This window comes from Camelus dromedarius, chromosome X (assembly GCF_036321535.1).
Source record: "Camelus dromedarius isolate mCamDro1 chromosome X, mCamDro1.pat, whole genome shotgun sequence".
Classification (NCBI taxonomy): Eukaryota; Metazoa; Chordata; class Mammalia; order Artiodactyla; family Camelidae; genus Camelus; species Camelus dromedarius.
In genome coordinates this window covers 103,130,658-103,154,865 of record NC_087472.1, presented here as the reverse complement: position 1 = coordinate 103,154,865, position 24,208 = coordinate 103,130,658, and the positions used below count along the sequence as shown (strand labels likewise).

At 39.9% G+C, this 24,208-nt stretch overlaps 1 protein-coding gene across 1 annotated transcript; it reads left to right on the top strand.

Moving 5' to 3' along the window:
• Positions 1–578: 578 nt before the first annotated feature.
• On the top strand, positions 579–23,977 carry ZRSR2 (zinc finger CCCH-type, RNA binding motif and serine/arginine rich 2). The gene is made up of 11 exons (XM_031445839.2): positions 579–1,008; positions 1,419–1,498; positions 4,095–4,182; positions 7,959–8,067; positions 8,283–8,369; positions 11,155–11,193; positions 11,788–11,906; positions 15,252–15,465; positions 18,673–18,728; positions 19,492–19,601; positions 21,724–23,977. The coding sequence occupies exons 1-11, from the start codon at positions 836–838 to the stop codon at positions 22,251–22,253; spliced, it is 1,605 nt and encodes a 534-aa protein (XP_031301699.2). The 5' UTR covers positions 579–835; the 3' UTR covers positions 22,254–23,977.
• The last annotated feature ends 231 nt before the right edge of the window (positions 23,978–24,208 follow it).

The following is a 24,208-nucleotide window of genomic DNA, read 5'->3' as shown; positions in this document are numbered from 1 at the left end:
CAAATATGACCACAACAAGCCTCAACTTAAAATCTTCCAATGGTTCTCTGTTGCCTAAAGAGCATAATTAAAGCTTCTTGGAATGGCCCTCCTCCATAACCTAGCCCCAGCCCCCTCCACCGCTGTATTCCTTAATACTCTCGAACTGCCCTTAATATTCGAAGACCAAAATTCTCGCGGTTCTGGCAGATTCCATTGTTTCGCCTCTCAGTGTCTTTGCGTATGCGGATTTACCTGCAACTGAATCCATCCTTCACCTGAGTTAAGGCCATCTGCCTTCAAAACTCAACTCAGGCATCAGAAAGCTCTTCTTGAATCCCCAGGTGGACTATGTTAAGTAAACTTAGTTGCCTGTACCGTATTATCTAATCTATGTGTTGGTCCTTCTGTGCCTCTAGACTGTAAATTCCTCTGAAGCAGAAGTTGCACCTCTGTAGCCTCAGGAGTTAAATTCGCCTACAGAGCTGGCAGGTGTAAACAGAAGGGAGCGGAGTGGGGAGCTTTGAGGCGCTGATAGGCAGAACGACAGAAGGAGGAGGAGCCTCGGATTGGAAAGCAAGGCGAACAGCGAGTGTGGGATGAGGCTTCGTGAATGGATGAGGAGAAAAGAGGGAGAACTGTGACTTTAACTTCCAGGGCACAAGACACCCCACTATGTGAGGAGAGGTAGTGATAACGCACTGGGGGAGGGGGGCGCTAGGAGGGAAGAATTACTTACAGGGCAGGGTAGGAGCCCCAGAGGGTTTTTCGGGAAGGAGACATTTAGCTGCGCAGAGGATTGGAAGACGAGCAACCTATCTCCCACCTTCCGTCTCTGGTCAGGCGGGGCGGAGGCATGCTCCCCGGACCTCTCGACCGAGAGGCCGCGAAACGCCCGCGCGCGGCTGAGCACGCCCTCAAGCCCGCCCCTTCCGGCCGGCTCGCGCCGGTGGGGGGGGGGGGGCGTGGGCGTGGCCGCACCGAGAAAATGGCGGCGCCCGAACAAATGATGTTTCCGGAGAAATTGAGGTACGCTGGGCTTAGGGATATGAGTTGACGACAAAAGGGGCCGAGCGGACCAAGGCTGGGCATGGAGGATGTGCAGGCAGGAAGGGAAGGGGAGCTGGGGCAAGCAAGCGAGCCACCGTGGCAGCTCGATCCCTTCCTAAGCGCGTTCCCGACTGTCAACGGGCACCCGTGGGCTCAGGGAGGCGAGGAGGGGAGGGGAACGGGTGGTGGGATGGAGAAGTCCTGCTGTCTGGGCATCCGACGGCGAGGCGATGGTAAAAGCATGTTCTGAAATTAAAAGACGGGAAGCAAGATTTTATTCCCCAGCACCCGAATGAGTTCCTGTCACTGGGTGCGGAGGAGAGGGGAGCTCAGGCAGCGCTGCAGGTGCGGCCACTTACGATACAGTGTGTCTGTTTTGTCTTTTCCAGCCACAAAAAGTACAGGGCCGCCCTGAAGAAGGAGAAACGAAAGAAACGTCGGCAGGAACTCGCTCGACTGAGAGACTCAGGTAACGGACTCATCGTGTTTTCTCTGTGTGAAATTGCTCCCCCGACTCCCGTCTTAACTTAGGCCCCAGTGTCAGAAGGAAGCCAATTACCGTATCTGATAAAGAACTGATGTAGCCACGGCCTCCCTAAAAGTTCTGTTAGACCCATGACAAGAACAGTGTTAACGTACTACTGAGGCGGAAGAAAGTCACAGTGAATCATTACCCACTGGTTACAGGTAGATACAAAGTATCTAATATTAAGGTGCGGGCATCATGAATTACAGCAGCTGGTACAGCCCTTGCACATAGTAAGTATTCGGTGAATATTTTTCTTTGTAAAACCAGCAGGAGTTGAGGGTTTTAGACATTTTGGAAGTTTTTTTCAAATTTCACTAATTTAACAAATCCTTTGTTGTTATTTAAGTATATGTGCTTAAAACTAGTTATGAAACTTACTCAACTAATAACATTTTTATAAACATACTCGTACATATTATAAATATAAATATTATAAAATACTTAAAAATTACAAAACAAGTGAAATTACACAGTCAGTAAAACATCAAATCTACATTAATATAATGTTAGCGATAATGGGAAACAGATGTTTACAGCATGAATATGGTACTGATCGGGGTTTGGAATGCCACTTCTACTGTTGCCCTGTGGTTATCAAGTTTTTTTCCTATTAAAATACTGTGGAACCTTTATCTCTACTGGCCATGGTGTCATTTGACCTTCACATGGCAAAATCGAACATTTGTATATTCAACCTGTTTCATGAAATTAGTGCTACTAACTTAATTATAAAATTATATAGTAGTTATAAATGCAGATGGAAGCACTAAAATTACACAGGAGTACTGAGTTATAATGGTTGCCATCCATATTATCTAGAATCTACCTATTCAATCATCCTAGATAGTTCTTTAAGTGCACAGACCATGGCTTCAAGTAACCAGGATTCTTGGGCCTTGAGAAAAATAGCCATAGCGGTTTTATTTACATTGGAGTTGCCTAGTCATTATTTTAGTAGCAATACTTGAGATATTTAGAATGGAAGGAGCCTTGAGAAAAATAGCCATAGCGGTTTTATTTACATTGGAGTTGCCTAGTCATTATTTTAGTAGCAATACTTGAGATATTTAGAATGGAAGGAGCAGTGTGTTTACCTGCAGCCTGTATTAGCATCTCTTTTTTTATTTATTCAAAATTGGTGCATTAGAGGCAGGATAAAGCATCAGGGATAGAAGGAAAAACAGGGTATATTGGAGTTATTGATGCTGTTAGTGATTCCTCCAACCCCCTTAAAGTTCTCAGCCCCCTTACTTTGTTAACCTGTTTTCTTGTAATATGCTCCCCCACCCCCTTTTTAAACTCTTCCTTTTTTTCTTTACCTGTTTTAAATCCTATAGCTGTTTTTTGTATTGCATTGACTTTTTTCCCCTTTAACTTTGCCAAGGGTGCTTGCAGTGAGCCTTTGTGGAGAAGCAAGTAGAAGTGTTCTTTGGCATTTTAGTCAGTTGATGCAGCTCATTGGTCAGCTCATGATTGTATGTGGCTAATGGCAAATCAAAGACTAAGCACTTGTCTCTGGACAACTATCCCTACTTTGGCCTACTCCAACTAAATTCTTTATTTAGTAGTGCTTCATGAATACTGTGGTCTACCAAACAGTGCTGTTCATTGTAGAACATATTGGATGGGCAAACATTACCCAGAAGGATAGAATATAGAGATACTCTGTAAGAATTGCTGTAAGAGTGAGTTGGCAAATGATTGGTAGAACTTTCTAGAGTATCACCTCTATTACAGGCAACCTATTTAGCACCCACTTTTACTTGAAATAAACTGAAATGAGCTGCTTAAATGATCTGCCTTATCAGAAATGAAAGTTACATGAAGTTTAAAAAGCAAGGTGCAAAACTGTAGTATGTTTCCATATATAGTTCTGTGTATAATACATTTAGATACACAGTTGACCCTTGAACAACATGGGTTTTGAACTGCCCAGGTCCACTTATATGTGGATTTTTTAAATAGTAAATACTATAATATTACATGGTCTGCAGTTAGTTGAATCCAAGGGTACAGAACAGCAGATATGGAGGAACCATGGATGTGGAGGAGGGTGGTCAAAGTGTTGCCAATCTGATCACTTCATAGTAAAGGATAGTTCCTCCTTTGTAATTAGTAATCATCTGTGGACTGATATTTTGAGATAGCTAAATAAATATCCTCTTCCCAACAATTAGTTCCTCCTTGCAGAAGTGAGGACTTTTTCACTTAAGTCTTCCTACATTTTTTAGTTGCCATTCTTCTGTAAAGATGGATGTTCTCTCCCACGCCCCACTGCCTTTTGGGGTATCACTGTGGAATGATCAGTACATTTTTTTTTTTTTTAGTTTAATGTGTTACCTACTACCATTATTGTTCTTTTTGATGTTCACATTGTTCCATTTTGGGCAGTGGGGGCCTGTTATTATTAGAAAGTTTTAAAAACAGATTTGTACCATAATTGTGAAGATGAAAAATTGTACATCGTTTTTCCTGAATTATTGACCAAGGTTTCATAATACTCAGATAGTGTAATGAAACATTTCTGTTCCCTCAGGACTCTCACAGAAGGAGGAGGAGGCAGCAGCGGATGCTTTTACTGAGGAACAACAACTAGAAGAAGAGAGGCTGTTGGAGGTAGAGAGGTCAGCACTGATTGAAGCGCTTCCTGTGAACCCAGTTATTTCACTTGACTGTTAGAAGTCTCTGCTCATTAGTACAGGTCTTCTTCCTAATATCTTATACACAGTAGGTCTTAGAAAATACCCTGGATAAATTGTTTAAATCTCTAGCTGATGGGCTGAAATGAGATGTAGTCTTTCGAAACAAAAAAACAAAAACGAAACCCTGAGTATTTTTTACTGTTTTTGCTAATTGGTAAATGTTTTTGAAAAAAAAAAGTCTAAATAATTAAGAAGTATAGAAAGTGAAAGCACTTCAGTAAACTCAACACACCCAGAGATAGCCACTGCTAAGAATGTAAGAAAGAAGTTGTAGATACATGTATATTTCTGTCATGGGATATTTATATGTATTTTTCGATAAATTGCTTTTTTTGCTGACCATGTAAGACATTTATTTCAGTGTTGATGTGGAGATCTAATTCAACCATTTCAGTGGCAACATAGTATCCATTGTACGGATGTAGCATAATTTATTTTTTATTCATAATTTATAGTTCTCTACTGAGGGACATCAGCTTATTTACTATTAAATAACATTCACTTGCCATGTACTATTAATTTACTATTTACTGTTAATTTACATTCAGGCTTTTTACTATTTTAATATAAGTATAATATTTTATATAAAAAGTTGCAGTGAGTATCCATGATTATATATCCTTGGTGATTGTCCTGTTATTTCTTTAGGAAGATGCCTAGAGGACAAGTACACGTGAAATGTAGATGGGCAGGTAGAACGGGCATCCCGGTTTGCAGTTTGCAGCCTTTCCAACAATGAATCAAGGTGCCCATCTCCCCGTACTTTCCCTCACACTAGGCATTATCGGTTCTTAAAACTCCCATAGGGGAAAGTTATATTCCATTGTTTCAAGTGTATATTCCTTGATTAGTAAGGATGAGTATCTTTTTATGTATTATCTGTCTGTAAGTTGTTTAAGTCTTGCACCTTTCTCTTTCTCTTTTTCTTAAGTTTGTTATGTAAACAATGTTATTACTTGATTAAGGGTATTAATCCTTTATCTGTTATATGTGATGTATATTCCCATTTGTCATCAGTCCTGACTTGGCTTGCGGCGGCATTACTTAGCATAATTTGATTTCCATGTCGTCAATTTTCATCATGATATCTGGCCTTGGTGTCTAACTTAAAAAGGCCTTCCCCATCCCAAGATGACAAAAATATTCTGCTTTTTTTTTTTTAAGAGTTTTTCAGGGGGTAGTTTTTTTTTAAGTGGTACACAATGATGTGAATGTGCTTAATGCTACTTAGTGGTACACTTAAATGGTTAAAATGGTAAATTTAATGGTATATATATTTTGCTACAATAAAAAATAAGTTTTTAAAGGAGAAAAAACTTTATAGACACTCTTTAGCTATTTAGTGTATTCACTGGAAATGTTGCTTCCTTTCTTGTAATTAATTCTTGTTCTCTACCTAAGCACATAAATAGGTGGAATTATCAAAATGCCTGAAGAAAAAAAAGTAGTAGTGATTGGGAAAATGGAGTTGGATTCAGCCAGGTCTGCATTCCAGTTCTGGCCCTGCTACTTACTAGTTGTGTTCAAGTTGCTTGATCTCTCTAAGCTTCAATTTCCTTGAGTTAAATATGGTGATTAAAAAAAAATCAATCATAGTACCCACTGCATAGAATTGGGGAGATGAAATGAGATTAATGAGGTGATAAGTGTATAGTGCTTAACATAGTGTGAGCAGTTAGGAGGTGTTGTAATAACTCTGGCTGTTCTTATTAGAGTTCTGTTATGATGAAGATGATGGGTATAGCATGAAACAGGGAAGTAATATTTTTTTGCTTTCCCATTTATTTGAGATGCGTCTATTAAATCACATATGCATGTGTTTGTGTTCTGTTGGCTTTTATTTATTCTTATAAGAGTTGCATAATACTTCGTTGTTGAAAAGCAGGAAAATTATGTGAAAATGCTCTATGACTTTATGTACTACTTAAAAGCAGGTATATAGTGTCAGAGGTAAACACAGCTGGACATTAAAGTGGCAAGAACAGACTTTATTCAGTAAGTCTTGACAATAGGGGAAGAGCTGAGCTCCTTTCCCGTTTGTGCAGAGGCGATTTGGGCATTTAAAAGGGAGAATGAGAAAGGTGAACAGTACGAAGTGTTGTTCCCTATGAATGTGACTAGGCAGCTGTGTTTGTTAGTGGGGAGTTAGGGCTCTGTCCTCCCACAGGGCCTGGGCAGCAGAGGCCTCATCCTTCTTACTGATTACATTTGCCCGGAGTGGCTCTCAGATCCTTGAGAGAGACCCTTATGAGTTACAAGAGACACATATTCACAATTACGAGCCACTTGTAGTAATGCTCTAAGAAAGGGAAGGCAGGTGTTGGCTAGAGCAAACAGTCCATTTTCCTGGCAGAATTGAGCTTCCTCAGGCAGACATTTTAGTGTGTGTATGTGAGGGGGAGCAGGGTGGGTAGTGCTGGGGTCATCCTAGGGACACAGCCTTATGCTGCTAAAAGCCATGCCAGACTTTGCTCAAGTCTTTTAGTGCAGGGGTTTGACAGAATTATGTGCCCAGAGTTCTATAGTTCTCAATATTATATCCAAGTTATTACTTTTTAAAGTTTGTAACATTTTACTTTTTTGTGGTCTTAAATCTATATACACTTCGATTCAGCTTATATACAATTAATATGTTCCTCAAAAGATTCATGAATAAGAGATCTACATAAACCTATAACATACACAGGAACGTTGACATATGCAATATGGCAGTCTCTACCAGAGATGAAAGATGTGTGCCTGGAATCTCTAGTTGGAAACAGAATACTTTTTGCCGTAAAGTATTTGAAATTGTGGCTGGTCCCCAAGCTAGACATAAAATCTCATTTAACTCCTAATGTCCCTGAAATAATATAGAACAATTTCTCATGTTTCGTTTTCCTTTTACAAAATCAGTGGGGAAAATGCAATCTAGGTTTTAAACACTCAACTGGCTTATAAAGTTTTGAAATATAACCCATCTTTAAGTTAGGAACTTGTGATATTGGATGTTTGAGACACCATTTTAAGATAAGATCCCTCTTTCTAATTGGTCATTTTTTAAAAATAAACTAGACACCTAATAATTTGTTTTTGTATTTCCTTGTCATCTTTTCTTAAAACCTGTAGCTTTCTTTATTTTAAAGACATGATCATGATGTAGTTTTTTTTTCTTCTCAGCGGTTTAGGTGCTTGGTGCAAACCACAGGAGTGTCTTAACTATAGAGTAGCAGTCCGAGGGTTTATGGCAGATTTTCATCATGCTGCAATCCTGTGATAGACGCTTTTAAAATGCATAGGACAGAAAGGCTAATACTTTGTAAATTTGAAAAGCTAGATGTTGCTTTGAAACTTGTTACTCACTTTATTGGCACCTAAACATGACTGTGGCCAACCTAAAGGGAAAGCTGAAGTGTCAATGTTTTGTGTAAAGAAGTTACAGATAGGGAATGTATAAATAGTGACTTTACGCTGTCCCCCTCTTAGGAGGATAGCTGCTAAAATGTAGTGCTTTTCCAAGATCACTACTCATATCCTCTGGTCCTCTTACCCCTACTTAACTTCTTTCTAAAAAATATCTTTCGTGATCCTTTCATCATTCCCCAAATGTCATTTTGCTATCATATATATGTGTGTGTGTGTGTGTGTGTGTGTGTGTGTGTGTGTGTTTGTAGATTAATGCCCATTGCTTTTGTTTCATGACATCATTACATCAATAGGCAAAAATTGCATGAGGAGTGGTTGCTACGGGAGCAGAAGGCACAAGAAGAATTCAGAATAAAGAAGGAAAAGGAGGAGTCAGCTAGAAGACGGCAGGAGGAACAAGAGGTATGGTATTAATCAGATAACGAGCTAACTAACTAATGATTTAACCAAAATGACTTCCATTAAGAGTTACATACCTGGAACTTTAAAAAATGAGGATTATTTTACCAGTGTTAACATTTTTCATTTATTTGCCTCATATGTTAAATGTTTTTAAAAAGTGAATCTGAAAAAAAATTACCTTTCGTATTTTTTATTTTTTTTCCCCCTCTGTAAAGAGAAAGTTAAAGGAAGAATGGGAAGAACAGCAGAGAAAAGAGAGAGAAGAGGAGGAGCAGAAGCTGCAGGAGAAGAAAGAAAGAGAGGTGATTCCCGTCCCAGGAGGATAAGCATACTGCGTATCCTCTTAGTGGGCAGATGTGGCGGGGGATGGGGTTGAAGAATATGCTGTAGGCGTATCAGGGTTTGGGCTTTGTGTTCTTCTTTAGAAAGAGTCATGTTTTTAGTTTAGACAGACACTAGAGTTTCCTTAGGGTGCTCTTCTTTAGGTCTGTGCTGTGGCAGATACCTTAAATTAAGGCTGTTCTTCAGCTCTACCTGTCTTACTCTTTATACGTTTTGGCCAACTTGTTCTGTAAAGGGCCAGAGAGTAAATATTTCGGGTTTATGGTCCATATGGTCTCTGTTGAAAACGTCCAACTCTGCCAGTGTCTTGTGAAAGCAGCCGTAGGTGATATGTAATGGAATGGTGGTGGCCACGTTCCCATACAGCCTTATTGCTTTATTTACCAAAACAGGCAGCTGGCCTCTGCTTTACACTTTGTACCCCTCAAGAGTAAATGGGGTTTTTCTGAAGTTTTGTTGTATATGGGTTGACTTATTTAGAGAATACTATTTTGTATCATTTCTACGTTTATTTGGTATGTAAGAGACTTCACTGCTTTTGACATGTCAGCAAGAACCAATAGATTGAAAAAATCAGAAACTCGGATACTGAGGGATTAGGAAATTTTTTTTGTTATTAAATCTTGACTTCTTCTCTAACTGGCTATAAAGGCAATTGTAGCTAACATATAGTTGCTCACTGAAAAAAAGAATCTATAAGGTATGTGTATATATCTTCTGTATCTTCCAGGATTCTTTTTAAAGATTGCTTTGGTCTATTTTGCTGCTGTTCCTTAACAGTGTATTTATTTCAAATATGTCACAGCTCATCTTTCCTTGAATGATTCATCAGGATGTATCTTTTCTGTAATATTGCTACATTTGAATAGCGTAAAATTGAGTAATCACCTGATCATGGGGGAAAATGCATTTGTTTACATCCTAGTCATGATGGGGTAGAAACAACCTTTGTTTTTTTGTGTCTCAGGCCATCAGTTAATTCCAGCACAAATTTTTAAACACCCTTATTTGAGTACTACTTTCCAGATGAGGCAAGATCATGCTGGGTTTTCTGGGGACAGAAAAATTGTTTGGAGCTTGTCATTTTTTTTTTTTTTATAGAGAGTAATAAATTCCCATTTTAACAGTAGAATGTTCTTCAATTGAACTTTTTCTGGCACCAGATAAAAGCTAAGGCTTTTGTTTCAAAGGGAGTTCGGAGAGACATTAAGGAGAAGGAGGTAGAATGAAGTTGAGTCTACGCATATATAAAGGGATATGCAGTCTGTGTTTCTGCTGTGAGCTAGGTACTTCTCTGGTGGTCAGAGATAGGGCAGTGAAAAAGATCTCCACTCATGGAGTTTGTTTTCCAGATGGGGGAGCTGGATGGTAAGTTAGCAGAGAGATCATTTAAGTCCTCTGAGGTAATGGTAAATGGTAAAAAGAAAGAAGGTCACGTGACAGAGTGATGGGGTAGGGAAGTACTTCTTTGGAGTGCCTGTCAAGGAAGACCTCTCGGAGGAGGAGCCGATGTGTGAGCTGATGCCTGAGTGCAGAGATTTCAGGGAGAAGGGCTCCAGGCAGAGGGAGGAGGCCTGAGCATGGAGGTGAAAGGAGGTCAGGGTGCCTGACTTCTTGAGACCAAAGGAGAGAGCAGCAGCGATGGGGCAGAGGTCAGGAGGGTAGGCGGGGCATCGTGTAAGGCCTCCTGGGTCTGAAGGAGTTTGGATTTTACTTTAAGTGTCATGGAAAGCTGTTAAAGGGTTTTTAAGCAGGTAGTGACTTCATCTAATTTATATCTTTACCTTTAACAGATCATTCTAACTTTTGTATATAAAATGGGTGGTGGGGGTGGGGACTGGTGACCAAGTTGGCAAGGGTGGAAATATGGTGACCAGTTAGAAGAAGGCTGCTGTTCCAGACAGGACAGGAGGTGGTCTGGATGACAGAAGTGCTTAATACAGAGAAGTACATGGATTTGGAGTGTGTTGTGGCTCTAGCTGGTGCTGAGAGGATGGGGAGGGCAGAAGGGAAAGGGAATTCAAGTCATACTTTCAGGTTTTTAGTTTGAGCAGGTGGGCAGATGGCAGCACCATTTACTGAGATGGAACATTATTTAGATGGAGGGGGCAGAGTAGAATTCCATCTTGAGCACGTTAAGCTACTAAGGACCCTTAAGTGACCAGGTAGAGTTAGTCAAGTGAGCACCTAGACATAGGAGTCGTATGTATGCTTTAAGGAGGTAGGGAAGAGAAGTCTGTTGGACATAATTTAAAACTCAGTTAAATGCCAAGGAGATCAAAATGTACTGGCATATTGCGGGGCTGGCTTTGCCTTATTGGAAAGTTTGAGGTTTTTCATTAATCCCAGTTGCTACCATTCATGTCATCATGCAGCATCTGTTAAATGTTTGTGATGTTTCAGCCAGCATTGTGTTTTTTGATATTCACTAATACCTTAATCTTAAAAATAGAATGTAGACTATATGTTCAAATATTCTAAATATTACTCTTACAGAAACTACTAGAAGACTCTGTTTTGCAGTGTGAGCTGTTAAATGTCCTATTTGAATAAAGGTTCTCAGCCGTATGTCTTTCGAAAGCTTTTCAGAAGATCTGTGCTGTAGAAAGCAAATTAGAACCTGAAGCCTTTTGTGTGCATGGGTTTTTTAAAAATTGTTACACATGAGATTCTTAACCAGAGAAACCAGATGTGACTTACCTGACTTCGAGGTTTTCATTAGTCCTATGTTTGCACCATTTGTAGGAAGCTGTGCAGAAGATGCTGGAACAGGCTGAAAATGAGGTATTTTCAAAACCTTTCATTAAGAATTTGAGACCAACGCACCTTTCTTTAAAAGCAATACTTCGAGTAGTATTAATTTTGTGGTAAGCTACTTAGATCATGTCTGAACGTGGGAATTACATCTGTGGCTCTGTGACTTACAGCAGCAGCAACAAAAGTTAATTGATGAACAAAAGCAGAAATCACCCCTGTGGCCTGGACTTGTTTATAGTCCTCAAAGTGTGTGTAACCAATGCCACATATTCTTACCCGAGATGGATGGTTTAACTTGATTCAGAGTAACTAAGATTTCTCACGGGGTGATTCCCTAACGAGTCCTTCGACCCTTTTTAGAACGGATGGACAGAAGGGAAACCTTGGTGCCAGCTCCTGGTAACCATAGCAATGCCTGATGGTGGGCAGTGACCAGGAGCCAGGAGTGACGTACACGTGTCTCACGACAGTTTGTAGAGTCTTGATTGTGTGTCACAGCTTAAATGTGTATATTGTTAAATGAATCTGTTTTTATTTTTGACCACAGTATTTCAATACATTTTAAACATTTATTTCTTCATGGATTTTTACACCAAATAAAGTCATGGTTATTTTCAACAGTTGGAGAATGGCACCACATGGCAAAACCCAGAACCTCCCACAGAATTAAGAATAATGGAGAAAGATCGAGCTAATTGTCCATTCTACAGTAAAACGGGAGCTTGCAGATTCGGAGATAGGTAACTAATTTTGCTTTTGATTTATCATCTCAGAGTTAAGTGACTCAAAATGTTGAGGTTTCTGAGTTCTCGTTTTGGGAGCAGCACAGGCTTGGGTTTGAAATGTTCACACTCAGGCGCTGCCACGTTCTTGCTGCCGTTCCAGTTCCCCAGCCGAGTGCCCCCTGCTCTCCCCGTACCTGTTCCCTGAGTGGGCTTGTCAAGTTCTCTGGCAGGGCTTCCTTTGCATTCCTTCCACAGCTTTCTGAAGACCTTTTGCTTTTGTTTTCTTCCTGTGCTTGTATTAGTCCATGTGGGACAGCTGGCATGGGGAAATAATCTATTTCAAAAGACTGGAGCAGCCTGGCTTTATTTTTGAATGGCAAACACTGTGCACAAAAGAGGCTTTAAAAACTGGCATGCCCAAAGGGATATCTGTGAAAGACAGGATCTAAGTGAGTAGAGGAAAATTCTAATGCACATTCTCAGTCTGCTCTTTGAGACTGAGATTGAGGAATAGACACTGGGTTCAAAAACTGGCTGTAGCGGCTGTCACTGTAGGAAGATTCCTTAAGCCCTCCGTGCCTTAGTTTTCGTGTCTATAAAATGGGGATTTAAAATAGTACCCCCTTCTAAGACGATTGTGAAGCTGAAATGAGTGAATGCAGGGAAAGCAGGTGGAATGGCCCAGACACATGGCATGTGCTGAGTGTTTGCTCCTATTTTCATGTTGTTACTGTTGCCCCTCTTCTGAGATGTTCCCTGCCTCTTGGATCAATGGTTTTAAAACAAGACATTCATGTGGATAACTAAGTGTTTTCATTCATTTAGCAAGTATTTAAATACCAACTATATGCTAGGCAATGGTGATTTTTATAATTTGGCTTGTTTATGAATGAACAACTTAAAGTAGATAAATAATTCATAATGGTGAATAAATCCATCGAGGCAAAATCTAATTATTACTTTTTACTCTGCAGAAGAAAAGATTTAATTATATCTTAATGTCCTATTCATCCTAAAAGGGGATATGAATAGGCAAATTCATATGTATTTAATGAGAAACTGTATGTTGTCTCTCATGTTTATTTTATTCATAAAATTATCCATGCTGTGAGTTTCATTTCCTTCTACTGCACTAAGTTGACTGAAATGAAAGAAATCAAATGCCAGGAAAGGAGAAGAAGTGAGTTATTATGAATGTACAATACATTGGCTTTGGAGTTTTATACATCGCAGGCAGAAATGAGCTATGTAGTTCTTACCACAAAGGAAGAGTGAGTGGGATCTCTAGAAAGACAAAGATTTTCCAGGCATCACAGTCTACATGTTTCTCCCATGGAATACTGTACTAAGACATTGAATAGAAGGGTGGCTAATAACTTTAATAGATGTTTCATTAACAGTTGCACATGTAATTTTCACAAGAATGGTTCTCACAAACACCTTCAATAAATAATTGCAGCCTACTTTAGCATGTAACTTGATTCTGTGAAGGACAGAGGTAGTGGGTACCTGGAGTGCTCCCTTGAGAATAGAAGAAGAGGCATAGTCAATTAGCTATACCTGAGGGGGCATTTGGAGAGCCATGCCATTTATTGTCCATCCTTCAGCTAAGGTAATGTCCAACTGCATGATTTGGTGGCAGTCTTACTTGATTCAAGTATCTGCGTAATGGATAAATAGCATGGCCTAAACCAGGGGTTCCCGAATAGGGCGGACCTTCAGGACCAGGTGGGAGTTACTTTGAAAACATGGGTTCCCCACTTTTTGAGCTCTAAACAGACGGTCTGGGACAGGACCTGAGAAATCTCATTTCTTCCCAGGTGATTTTGAGAATTACATGGGCTTGGTACCACAGCTTTAGGTTGCCTTCCCAAGTACCTCTTGTCTTAGCTGGCTTTTCATAGGAGCTGTAGGGCTGGCCTTGAATATACTCAGATTATATGGACTATCTCCAGCCCAAGTGGGGATTTTCCCTCGATGGGGACTTTGGCACTGTTCCAAAACTCACAAATGCTCATTTGACATCCTGGGTACTATAGCCAAGTTCATTGAGGTAAAATAATCTTGTGAACAGAATTTTAACCTCATTAAATTGGTTTCTCATCTAATTCTGTATGTGCTTCATAGTTGTAAAAGTCTAGTTCACTGCTAACACTGCCAGCCAGGTTACATCTTTGTTCTGTGAGTACCTGTACTTGGGAAGATGGAGCTCATTACAAGGTGTCTGACTGAATAATACAGGAGGATTCTTTGAAAAATAAAAAATCTCACATTAATGAACACTGATTGCACATTTCTGATCTGGGCATGGTATATGCGAGGCATTCTGTCTGCATTCTCTCACTAGGTGCACAGATGTATGTTACAGACAACAGAAAATGAGGATGAGTTAAACATTTAGTCATTGCAGGGCCATTGTTATTTTCCAACACTTGCCTTGTTTTTCAGCTTTTTTTCTTCCAAAGTTCTGGGGATTTTTTTTCTAAAAATTTTGTCTTATCCAATTTCTAAACTAGAAAACTAATCATGAAAATTTTGATGATTTGGAATCTTGAACTACATTTTTTCCCTTCATTTTATTTTAGGAGAAGGAAGTGAATAAGAGAGTAAAGTCATAAAAGATTTTTTTAAAAAAATTACTCAGTAACAACCTGGTCCAGTTTAAACTGGGAAATGAAAATTGTTCTTCACGATGGTCAACCTCCTTCATTAAAAAAAAATTCCTTATGTATATCACATCGTATAACAAACAGGCCGTAGACTCTCAGCTTTGACCTCTTGGATCCTCTCTCACCAGCCATGTGCCTTGAGTACGCGTGCTTCTCTAGGCCTCAGTTTCCTTTTGTCAGAGTGGAGAAAATTCTAGCCCTGACTGTCCTAACAGGTTGCAAGGATCAGAGGAATAATATAAAAATGCCATGAAAACTATAAAATGCATTCCACTTAGCGAAATTCTGAGTCCCCTGTCCTCTAAGCATTGGGTTAGTTGGCAGTTGTATGGAACCAGGATTGCATCGTCCTTGCCATCCGCGGAGCCCCACCTGCGTGTCTGTGCACCTGTCATCACAGTCTGCTGTGCCAGCGCACCTCCTCTTCCCCGGGCTTCCGTGTGTGGACAGCTTCCTGAACTTCAGTAAAGGCAGCTGAATGGCATATGAACTTGGAAATAATTTCAATGAGATCCAGTATATTGGTCAGCCTTAGAACAGTTGAGATTTAAAGTCTGAATGGGGTTTATCATCTCACAGTTAAGTCAAAACAGCCAAGTTGTTTGAGTCTTTATCAGAGTTTCAAGTGAGCTTTTCATGGGTAACTTCTAACCATTGGACGACTGAATTTCGGTTTTTCCTTCGTACCCAGGTGTTCACGTAAACACAATTTCCCAACGTCAAGTCCCACTCTTCTTATTAAAAGCATGTTTACGACGTTTGGGATGGAGCAGTGCAGACGAGACGACTATGACCCCGATGCGAGCCTGGAGTACAGCGAAGAGGAGACCTACCAACAGTTCCTGGACTTCTATGAAGACGTGCTCCCTGAGTTCAAGAACGTGGGAAAAGTGATCCAGTTCAAGGTGGGCATGTGCAGTGTGCGCAAAGGAGAGGACTGGTTTGCTTCCCTCTGAAGTACCGAGTGGGGTGAGAAATGAGGGCACAGGGTCTCTGCCTGGTGGGGATGCCTGGTGGCACAGTGCTTGGCCTGTTGTTGGAAGGGAGTGATGACTCCTTCTCTCCCCTTTTCCAACCCCGTCGTTGCCAGTAGGGTAGAGGTACTGCACAAAATCATGAACACACACTAGTGTGGCATTTCCTGGGTTCTGAGGTCTACGTGGGAAAAGGTCTTTCAGTACTTTTATGGTCCAGCTCTTTTTCTGGCTGATAAATTCTTTGCATAAGGTCCTCTGCAGATAACTGTCCAAGTGTTCACGTACATGCTGTGTGTGATGGGGATCGTGCTCCCTCCTCCTGTAGTCGATCGCCCCTAGAGCTATGGTGTGCACAGTTTGACACTTCTCCACTTAACTCCACCTACTGAGGTTGTCGATTTGTTGTTACTGTTTTGTGTTGATGGTGCCTGCTTGCAACTTCACCTGAGTGCATGTTCTTTCTTCTGGAGCTACCCAAGAACGTAAATCTTAATTCCTGTTTTTTTTTTTTTGCATTATTTTTATTCACTGGATACTCTCAATACTGAATATAGTGTTCCCAAAGTCATGGTTTGTGTGCAGCATAGGGAGTAAAAGAGGCATTCCAGATTACAGTTATTTTAAACCATTCCTTAAAGTAAGAGTGAAGTCAGGTGTAGTAGCTGCTGCTCCCGGGACCAGTGGTTGAATCCTAACACAGGGAAGCCTCCTGCTGTCTTCGATTTGATCAGATCCCAAGCTGAGTGATTTTGTTATGTTAGGATGGGAGAAATGGCCCGTAATTTGGAAAAAGAAAGGAATAAAGCAGTGGGTTTTTTTCTGTTAGTGGGAAATGACAGTGGAAAGTTGAAACAGCCAAGGAACAGAGCAACTGCTAACCCCCGGCACTCGTGAAATTCAAGGCTATCCTCCTCTCTGCTGATTTCAAGATGTAAAAAAATTCTTTCAGAATTTTTCTTTCTCCTTTACCTTTTGCTTCCATTGCGTGCACTTCCCTGTCTTCACACTGCTACTCGGCAGAGCCAATAAACACTCAAGCCACCCACGACTTGGTGCACATGAGAAGCTCGGCTGAGGGGTTGGTGTGGTCCAGTAGCCTTGTGCTCCCGAACATGGCCTGGTACCTGTTCGTGCCTCTCCCTTGTCCCAGAAGGGCAGGGATTGGACTACACGAGTGTTTTCCCTCGTGGGGTCCCTACAGCACACTGCTCCTGGGAGGTTAGTGGTGGGGCTGCTTTCCAAACCTTGGACTGCCTAGTGGGAATCACACCATTATCTGCAACAGGCGGTACCTGCTAACTACAGTGTATTTTTTCCTTTTGTTGAGAATTCTGTCAGCCAAGCTCATGTTAATCACATTGGCAGTTATAATTAGAAAACTGTTTAGTAAATTTTTAGTAGGAAAATTGCCAAAACATCAAATTCATCATGGAAAATTAATAATGGGTCTTTGGGAACCACTGGCTTAAATGATCCCTAAGGTCCCTGGTGTGCCGACATGGCCCCCTGAGGCCTTTCAGTCTTCCTTCTTGGGATGGTGCTATAAACTGTCAGTCAGTACAGATCCTGCTTCTCTGGAGATGCTCTAATAAAAATACTCTGGAAAAAATATGTAAAATTATAGATTCATTTTGAAAATAAAAGCTAAACATTAGTATGACTATTTGAAGACCTTTTTATATCATTGTATAAAACCAAATCCGATTTGCCACTTTTGAAGGTAAATGACCAAATGTTCAACCTTACTAGTAATGGGAACAATGCATATTAAAATGAGATATTATTCATACTTAGGTAAAAAAAAGATATGAATTCTAATACCAAGAGTGCTGAGGTTGTGTAAATTAGTAAAATCACTTCAGAGAGCAGTTTGTCAGTACCTAGCGAGCTTGAAGGTGCACATGACCTGCAAATCTGCAGGCTACTTCCAGTCACGCACACTAGACAACGTCTTGCTGTGCAGAGATGCATTTAGGAGGCTGTCTACAGCGCCGTTTGTTGATGAAAATTGGAAGCTTCTTGGATATCCATCATTAGAGAAGTCGATAAATAAATTTTTTTAAATTGAAGTCTATTCAGTTTACAATGCTGTGTCAATTTCTGGTGTATAGCACAGTGCTTTGGTCATATAGGAAGGGGGTGGGAAGGGATAAATTGGGAGTTCAAAATAAATTTGATAATTTGATATATCAAGTATGTATACCATAGTACTTTAAAATGAGTCATTAAGTCATTACATGATTATATCTTAAAAAATGAATGTGCATAAACATTATTTATATAAAACTTTCAAATGTACAAATGTATATTATCCATATATATACATGTTTCTTCGCATATGTATATGTGAATGTATGTATACCCATATATACATAATAGACATACACTTCTTTGTATGTCTGTACATAATAAATGTATATATTTTATGGTGGGAGGTATAGCTCAGTGGTAGAGTGCATGCTTAGCATGCACGAGGTCCTGGGTTCAATCCCCAGTACCTCCGTTAAATAAATAAGTAAACCTAATTAGCTCCCCTCCACCAAGAAAAAAAACCACAAAGCACGAGTGTAAGATTAAATGTATATATTTTATGGTACATGTATGCTATATGTGTAAATGCCTGTCTGTGGTTATGGATGGCTGTGGGTATGTGTCTGTGTAGGTAGGTAGGTCTGTGTGTATGTATATGTGTGTGTGTTTGTGTTTGGAATGTGAAGGATGTACACAACCTCAGGATCGTGCTCATCTGTGTGATGGAGGAGGGAGAAGAGTAGGATGGAAGGGCTTCAGCTGGGTCTTTCATGTTTCACGTATTTAAACATTCTCAGTCAAAAATGGAATATGTTAGGTTTAAATCTGGGTGATGTATATATGGGGTGATTTCTAGTCTGTCTTTATGCATGTGTGAAACATTTCATATCTTTGGGGAAAAAAGGGTCAGGATCAACAGGGATCAGATAATTGGGGGCCTTAAATAGACCTGAGGGTGGGGCAGTATCTTGATTTTGGAATCTTTGATTGATAACAACTTTTGGAAATGTTGGCCTAGACAAAAAGTGCATTTGATGACTTGGAGGGCTTCTTTTCCTTAGGTTTTGTTTTTTTTAAATGATGGAATTCTTCATTGCTCCTTAGGTCAGCTGCAACTTGGAACCTCATCTGAGGGGCAATGTGTATGTTCAGTATCAATCGTAAGTATTATGAACATAAACTTTACATTTTGTCACAGTGTAGTGTTGTGATTGTATTGCTGTCTGGGATTTCTCCACTGAATGTATAGCTTTCATATGCATGGTGTTTTTAAACATGTAAATATTAAGAGCTGATCTAGAAATACAGAAGGGATTTGAAAATAATACATTTGTATTTCATTCTTTGTATACTTACAGAGTTTTTAATCTTGTGCAATATAGTTATTTTTTTACTTATGTAATTTTAATAATTAAAACACAAACTGAAAAGGGATAACCAGAATAGAGAATAGAAATGTATAAATCGAAAGAGCCAGAAATTGAAGCCCCAAATAATCTCAGTGTGCATTTGACCCACTAAGACATCAGTTAGCATGTCGTTTCTGCTCATCTTGCTTTTTGCCTGCGTTGTGCTGTGGTTAATGGGTTAAATTAACCATTGTAAAAAGAAGGACAGCTATCCTAGCTGGGAAAGAACAGGCTCTGACAATGGAAAACACTTGCATTTTTAATGGTCCAGTCTTTTGGTTTAAGAAGCTTTGACTCAAGCCGATTTCCATGCATCAGGACCTCTGGGAGGGTTAGTAAAAAGGGTTTTTGAATATGTTGTGAGCCTTGGGTGCTTGAATGATGCAGTGAGGACTCCCTAGGTAGCACGAAAGGAGTGAAACTGGTGGTCCTACAGTAAACAAATCAAAGGGTTAATTAACAATAGGATTAATTCTACACATCTAAAGTGGATCCTTTAATTTATGGTTTAAAGGGAAGAAGAATGCCAAGCAGCCCTTTCTCTGTTTAACGGACGATGGTACGCAGGACGGCAGCTTCAGTGCGAATTCTGCCCAGTGACCCGATGGAAAATGGCAATTTGTGGTAAAATGCAACATGATGATATTTTCCCTCAGTATTCCACAGTCATGTAAAGGGATATTCTTAGGGAAAAAAACGATATTTTAAAGGGGCAAAGCATAGCTTTTGCCTCACATGGTAGATGAGCAGAGATCACGATATAAAGGACATGACATTTTAGATCTGTAACCGACCTTGTGGGCCAGTTTATAGATGAGGTGACTGAGGTCACAATGCGTAGGCGAGAGAGTAGGTGCTAGAACTCCGGGTCTTCCCATCTTCAGCCCTGGGCTCTGCAGGAATCCTGAGAAGTTGTCTGTGGGAAGCTACCTTCTTCTTGCAGTCTTGGAGATGTTTTCTAGTTATTGGATCCCCTCACTTGAGCTATGTTTTGTGTCCCCCTCCCCCATCTTTATCCCCAATGAATCTTTTGTCATCTTTGCCACCTAAACCATTACCTGTAACATTTCCTGCCATCCCTGAAATACATGCTTTTGTGCGGTGGAGATTGATTATAGCTGTAGAATCCGGTCAGGGCACATTCAGTCAGACTGACTCATCAGACAGCGGCTGTCGAATCAGGAAATGAGTCAGTCCTTTGAGCAGCTAGCAGTTTTGAAGGGCTCCTTCTTTTTTGATTACTATCGGATGGGCTTAGCGGAACTGTTTGTTGTGAAGTGCCTAGAAGCAAAGAGCTGCCCATGCCTCAGGGGAGAACTTCCCTTACCCTTTGCTTTGCCTTATGCTCACCTGCTTAAAACCTCTTATTTAAAAATCTGTAATTTATAAAGTCTCAGTCTTTGGTAACTTGGTCTTTAGGGATGCTCTCACTTAAAAAACACTTATTGAAGGGTGAAAAAAAAGAATTTAGAATTCCTTGCTTTGGCAAACCAGAAGAACCAAGGCTTAAGTCTAAAGCCTGGGGGCTGTAAGAGATGAATCTATTTTCTCTATGAAGGCGGTTACTTTTGTCAGCTCCTGGGAATCCAGTGTGATTTCAGTGAGGTGCTTCTGAGGGTGACTTTGACTCCCTCAAATTGGAGGCTATTTATTTCACTTATTTTTAAAATAACAGCTTTATTTTCCCTAGTAACTAGCAATATTGAACATTTTTTCGTGTCCTTATTGTTGGATTATGGCCATTGTAAATCATCTTTGGAGAGATGTTTGTTCAGATTTTGCCCATTTTTTCATTAGGTTGTAAGTCTTTTTATCATTGAGTTGTAAGAGTTCTTGATATGTTCTACAGAAAGGTCTCTTATCACAGATTTGATTTGCAAATATTTTCTCCCATTATGTGGGTTGTCTTTTCATTTTGATGGTGTCCTTTGAAGCACAAAAGTCTTTAATTTTGATGAAGTCCAGTATATCTATTTTTTCTTTTTTTGCTTGTGCTTTTGGTGTCATGTCTAAGATAATCTATTGCCTACAAAGATTTACTTGTATGTTTTCTTCAAAGAGTTTTTTAGTTTCAGCTTACGTTGAGGACTCTGATACATTTTGATTCAGTGTATATAGTGTGTGGGTGTTGAAATACAGGCATTTCACTTTTACCTATTCTACATATTTAGAGAATTTACCGCTTTAAAGAAAAGGTTGACAATCCCAAAAAGATCTCTGAACTGTTCAAGTAGGTTTCACCTTTGACAAAACTCTTCCATATTAAAAGCACCTGGTAAATTTAAAGCATTAGGCCAGTGTCGTCATCTTCTTGAAGTGTAAGAAAATATAGGATCCTCCACTTACAGTAGGCTCTTTCGGCCAGTGGTTCTGAACAGCCACCACTGTGCCCTCAAAGCACATTGCCCCCGGGACCCCCAGGGCTGGTTCTTGAGTGTTAATTAGGGATCTGTACTGTCAATCAGCAGGATGGTAAAACCCTAGAAAAAATAATGTGATCTCCATTTGTTTGGTTGCACTCCACACCATAGTCCAGTAGGGGAATGGGACATTCTGGTTAGTTTGTTACTTTTTACAGTGCCCTTTGTTAGAGCATTGAATAGTTTTGAAATTCTGGGCACCCAAACTATGACATCATTGTACATAGGGAGAAAATAGTCCTATCCCAACTGAACATCAGAGGTGTACCTTCTGCAAAGGATGGCGTGCCAGCAGTAAGTGCCGTTTCCTCACTGTGCCATTGCAGGTTTATTTGAAATCCAGCAGTGTCCAAGAGGAAAACACTGCAACTTTCTTCATGTGTTCAGAAATCCCAACAATGAATTTTGGGAAGCTAATCGAGACATCTACCTGTCTCCAGATCGGACTGGCTCCTCCTTGGGTAAGAACTCGGAGAGGAGAGAGAGGATGGGCCGCCACGACGAACACTACACTAGGCCGCGGAGGAGGAGGAGCCCCGGGCCGGGCCATTCCTACCGGAGAAACGGGGAATCCGAGAGGAAAAGGAGGAGTAGTCATGGGGGGAAGAAATCCCACAAACACAGGTCCAAAAGCCGGGAAAGGCACAGTTCTCGAAGCAGAGGAAGAAAAAGGGACCGCAGCCGGGGCCGCCGGAGCCGGAGCCGGAGCCGCAGCCGCAGCCGCACCCGGAGCCGCAGCCGCAGCCACACCCGGAGCCGCAGCCGCAGCCGCAGCCGGAGTTCCTCTAGGTCCAGGAGTTGTGGCGGGAGGTCAGGTAGTCGAGACAGAACTATTCAGAGTCCCAAATCCAAATAAACTTACTATATTCCTCAGTGATTGTACATCTTATTTATTATGACTGCTACATACTTGGATAGAGGGCTCTGAGCTCAGATGGGTTAGCAAGTCTGGCAGAACCCTATGTTCCTTGGAACCCCATTTAAAAATACTTTTATTCTCTGATCATCACAGTGTGTTTAGTGTAGGAAACATAAAATGTATAAAACACAAAAATTACTTGTAATCCTGATCCTTAAAGATAACCAGTTAACACTGGAACATTGCTTTAAGTCTTTTTTTTCCCTCTTTTTATGGGTGTGTACACATTTTTTTCACACAAAGATCATATATGGCTGCAGTTGAATATGCTTTTTTTCACACAAATCATTGTCCCCTATTCTTAGTTATTTTTACTCACTGCATAGTGTAGATCTACCAGTTTATTCAACCTATCCCTTTTGTTGGATTTTTAAGTTATTTTTAAATTTACACTATTAAAGAATTCTGTGCTATAAACAATCCTCTGGTGGATTGTCTTAAATACTTTCACACATTTCCGATCATTTCCTTAGGTTACGTCAAGAGATATGAATACTGAAGTATTTCCAAATAGCCCTCCATAAAGACTACAAAAAAATTTTACTCTATCAATAAATTTTGCTGTTCCCACAACAAATTAATCTTTGCCAGTTTGGTAAATTTTATGTGTTTATTAATTTCTGTACATATTGGCTAAGCCAAACTTTTTTTCTATACTTAATGGCCATTAAGTTTGGATGCCTGCCCCTTATAATAATCTATTGGATTTTTCTGCATGTCAATAGCTGAACAACTTTTTTACTTTAAAGCTCACTTTTTCAGTTTTAAAGTACCAAACGGTAAAGTCAACTTTTTCCCCCTCCCTCCTACCCCATATTCTCAGTCCCTCAGCTGGTTTTCCATTAAGGGTGTTCATCTTTTTTATAGCGTGTTAGAGAATTCACTGCTACTGAATATGCCTTGTGTTAAAGCAATTCTGGTTAGAAAAAAAAAAGTGGTCAGAGAAACTTGTTTAACAAAAATAAAAAAGCTTAAGCCAGAATATCATCCTTAGATTTCAGATCATTAAAAAAGATGGTCTCATACTTCCTTATAAATTTATTTTCTTAGTAACATCCTTTCTATTGGCATACTTTAAATTCAGAGTATGTGGCATTTGGCAACTTTGAGATTTGGAAGTAAGGACTTAAGGATGCACAAAATACTGAGGTTAAGAGAAATAGGAAAAGGAATTTCTTCAAGATTGGGATTTCTGAGTGGTATCTGTTGAAAATGGGACTTCTTTAATCTGTAATCTAAAAGAAAGGAAGTATGTGGTCTAGAATACATTTTACTTTAAATATTGATTTGTTCCAGACCTTAAATGCCTGCTTTAGTCTAAAAGTGGTTGAAATTTTTCTGTAATTGTCTACTGGATTCACTAATGCTGAATAATGATCACTAAATTAAAAAAACTTCAATACTTTCCTAAATACAGCCAAGATATACAAAATTAAATGTGGTACTCAAAGCTGAATAATCCTAAAAGATCATAGAGGAGAAAAATGAGTTAAACACCAGCTTGTGTTCAGGGTAACTGAATTGGTAACTTTTCCCTCAAGTGTTAATAGGCACTGTGGGAGGGATGGAGGGAAAGAGTTTTTAAACCATTGACTGGTTCATTATCCTGATAAATGTCCATCTTGAACTTAATAAACTTACTGTGTTTTTTAAGCTTATAACCTGATTACTATTTATTATTCAAAAAGTCCAACTCTACATTGCCAGCAGAAGCCCACAGGCCTGTTTTCAGTGAATAAATAGCTGTGTTTGGAGGCTCTTGAAATCTACACCCTTTTTTTTGCACACATCTTTTTTAAGCAGACTAGCAACTTCATTTGATGGTAGTTGTTTCCTCCTTCTTAAATATCCTCCATTTATTATTTTATTTTCCTATAAAGATCTTTTTCCAG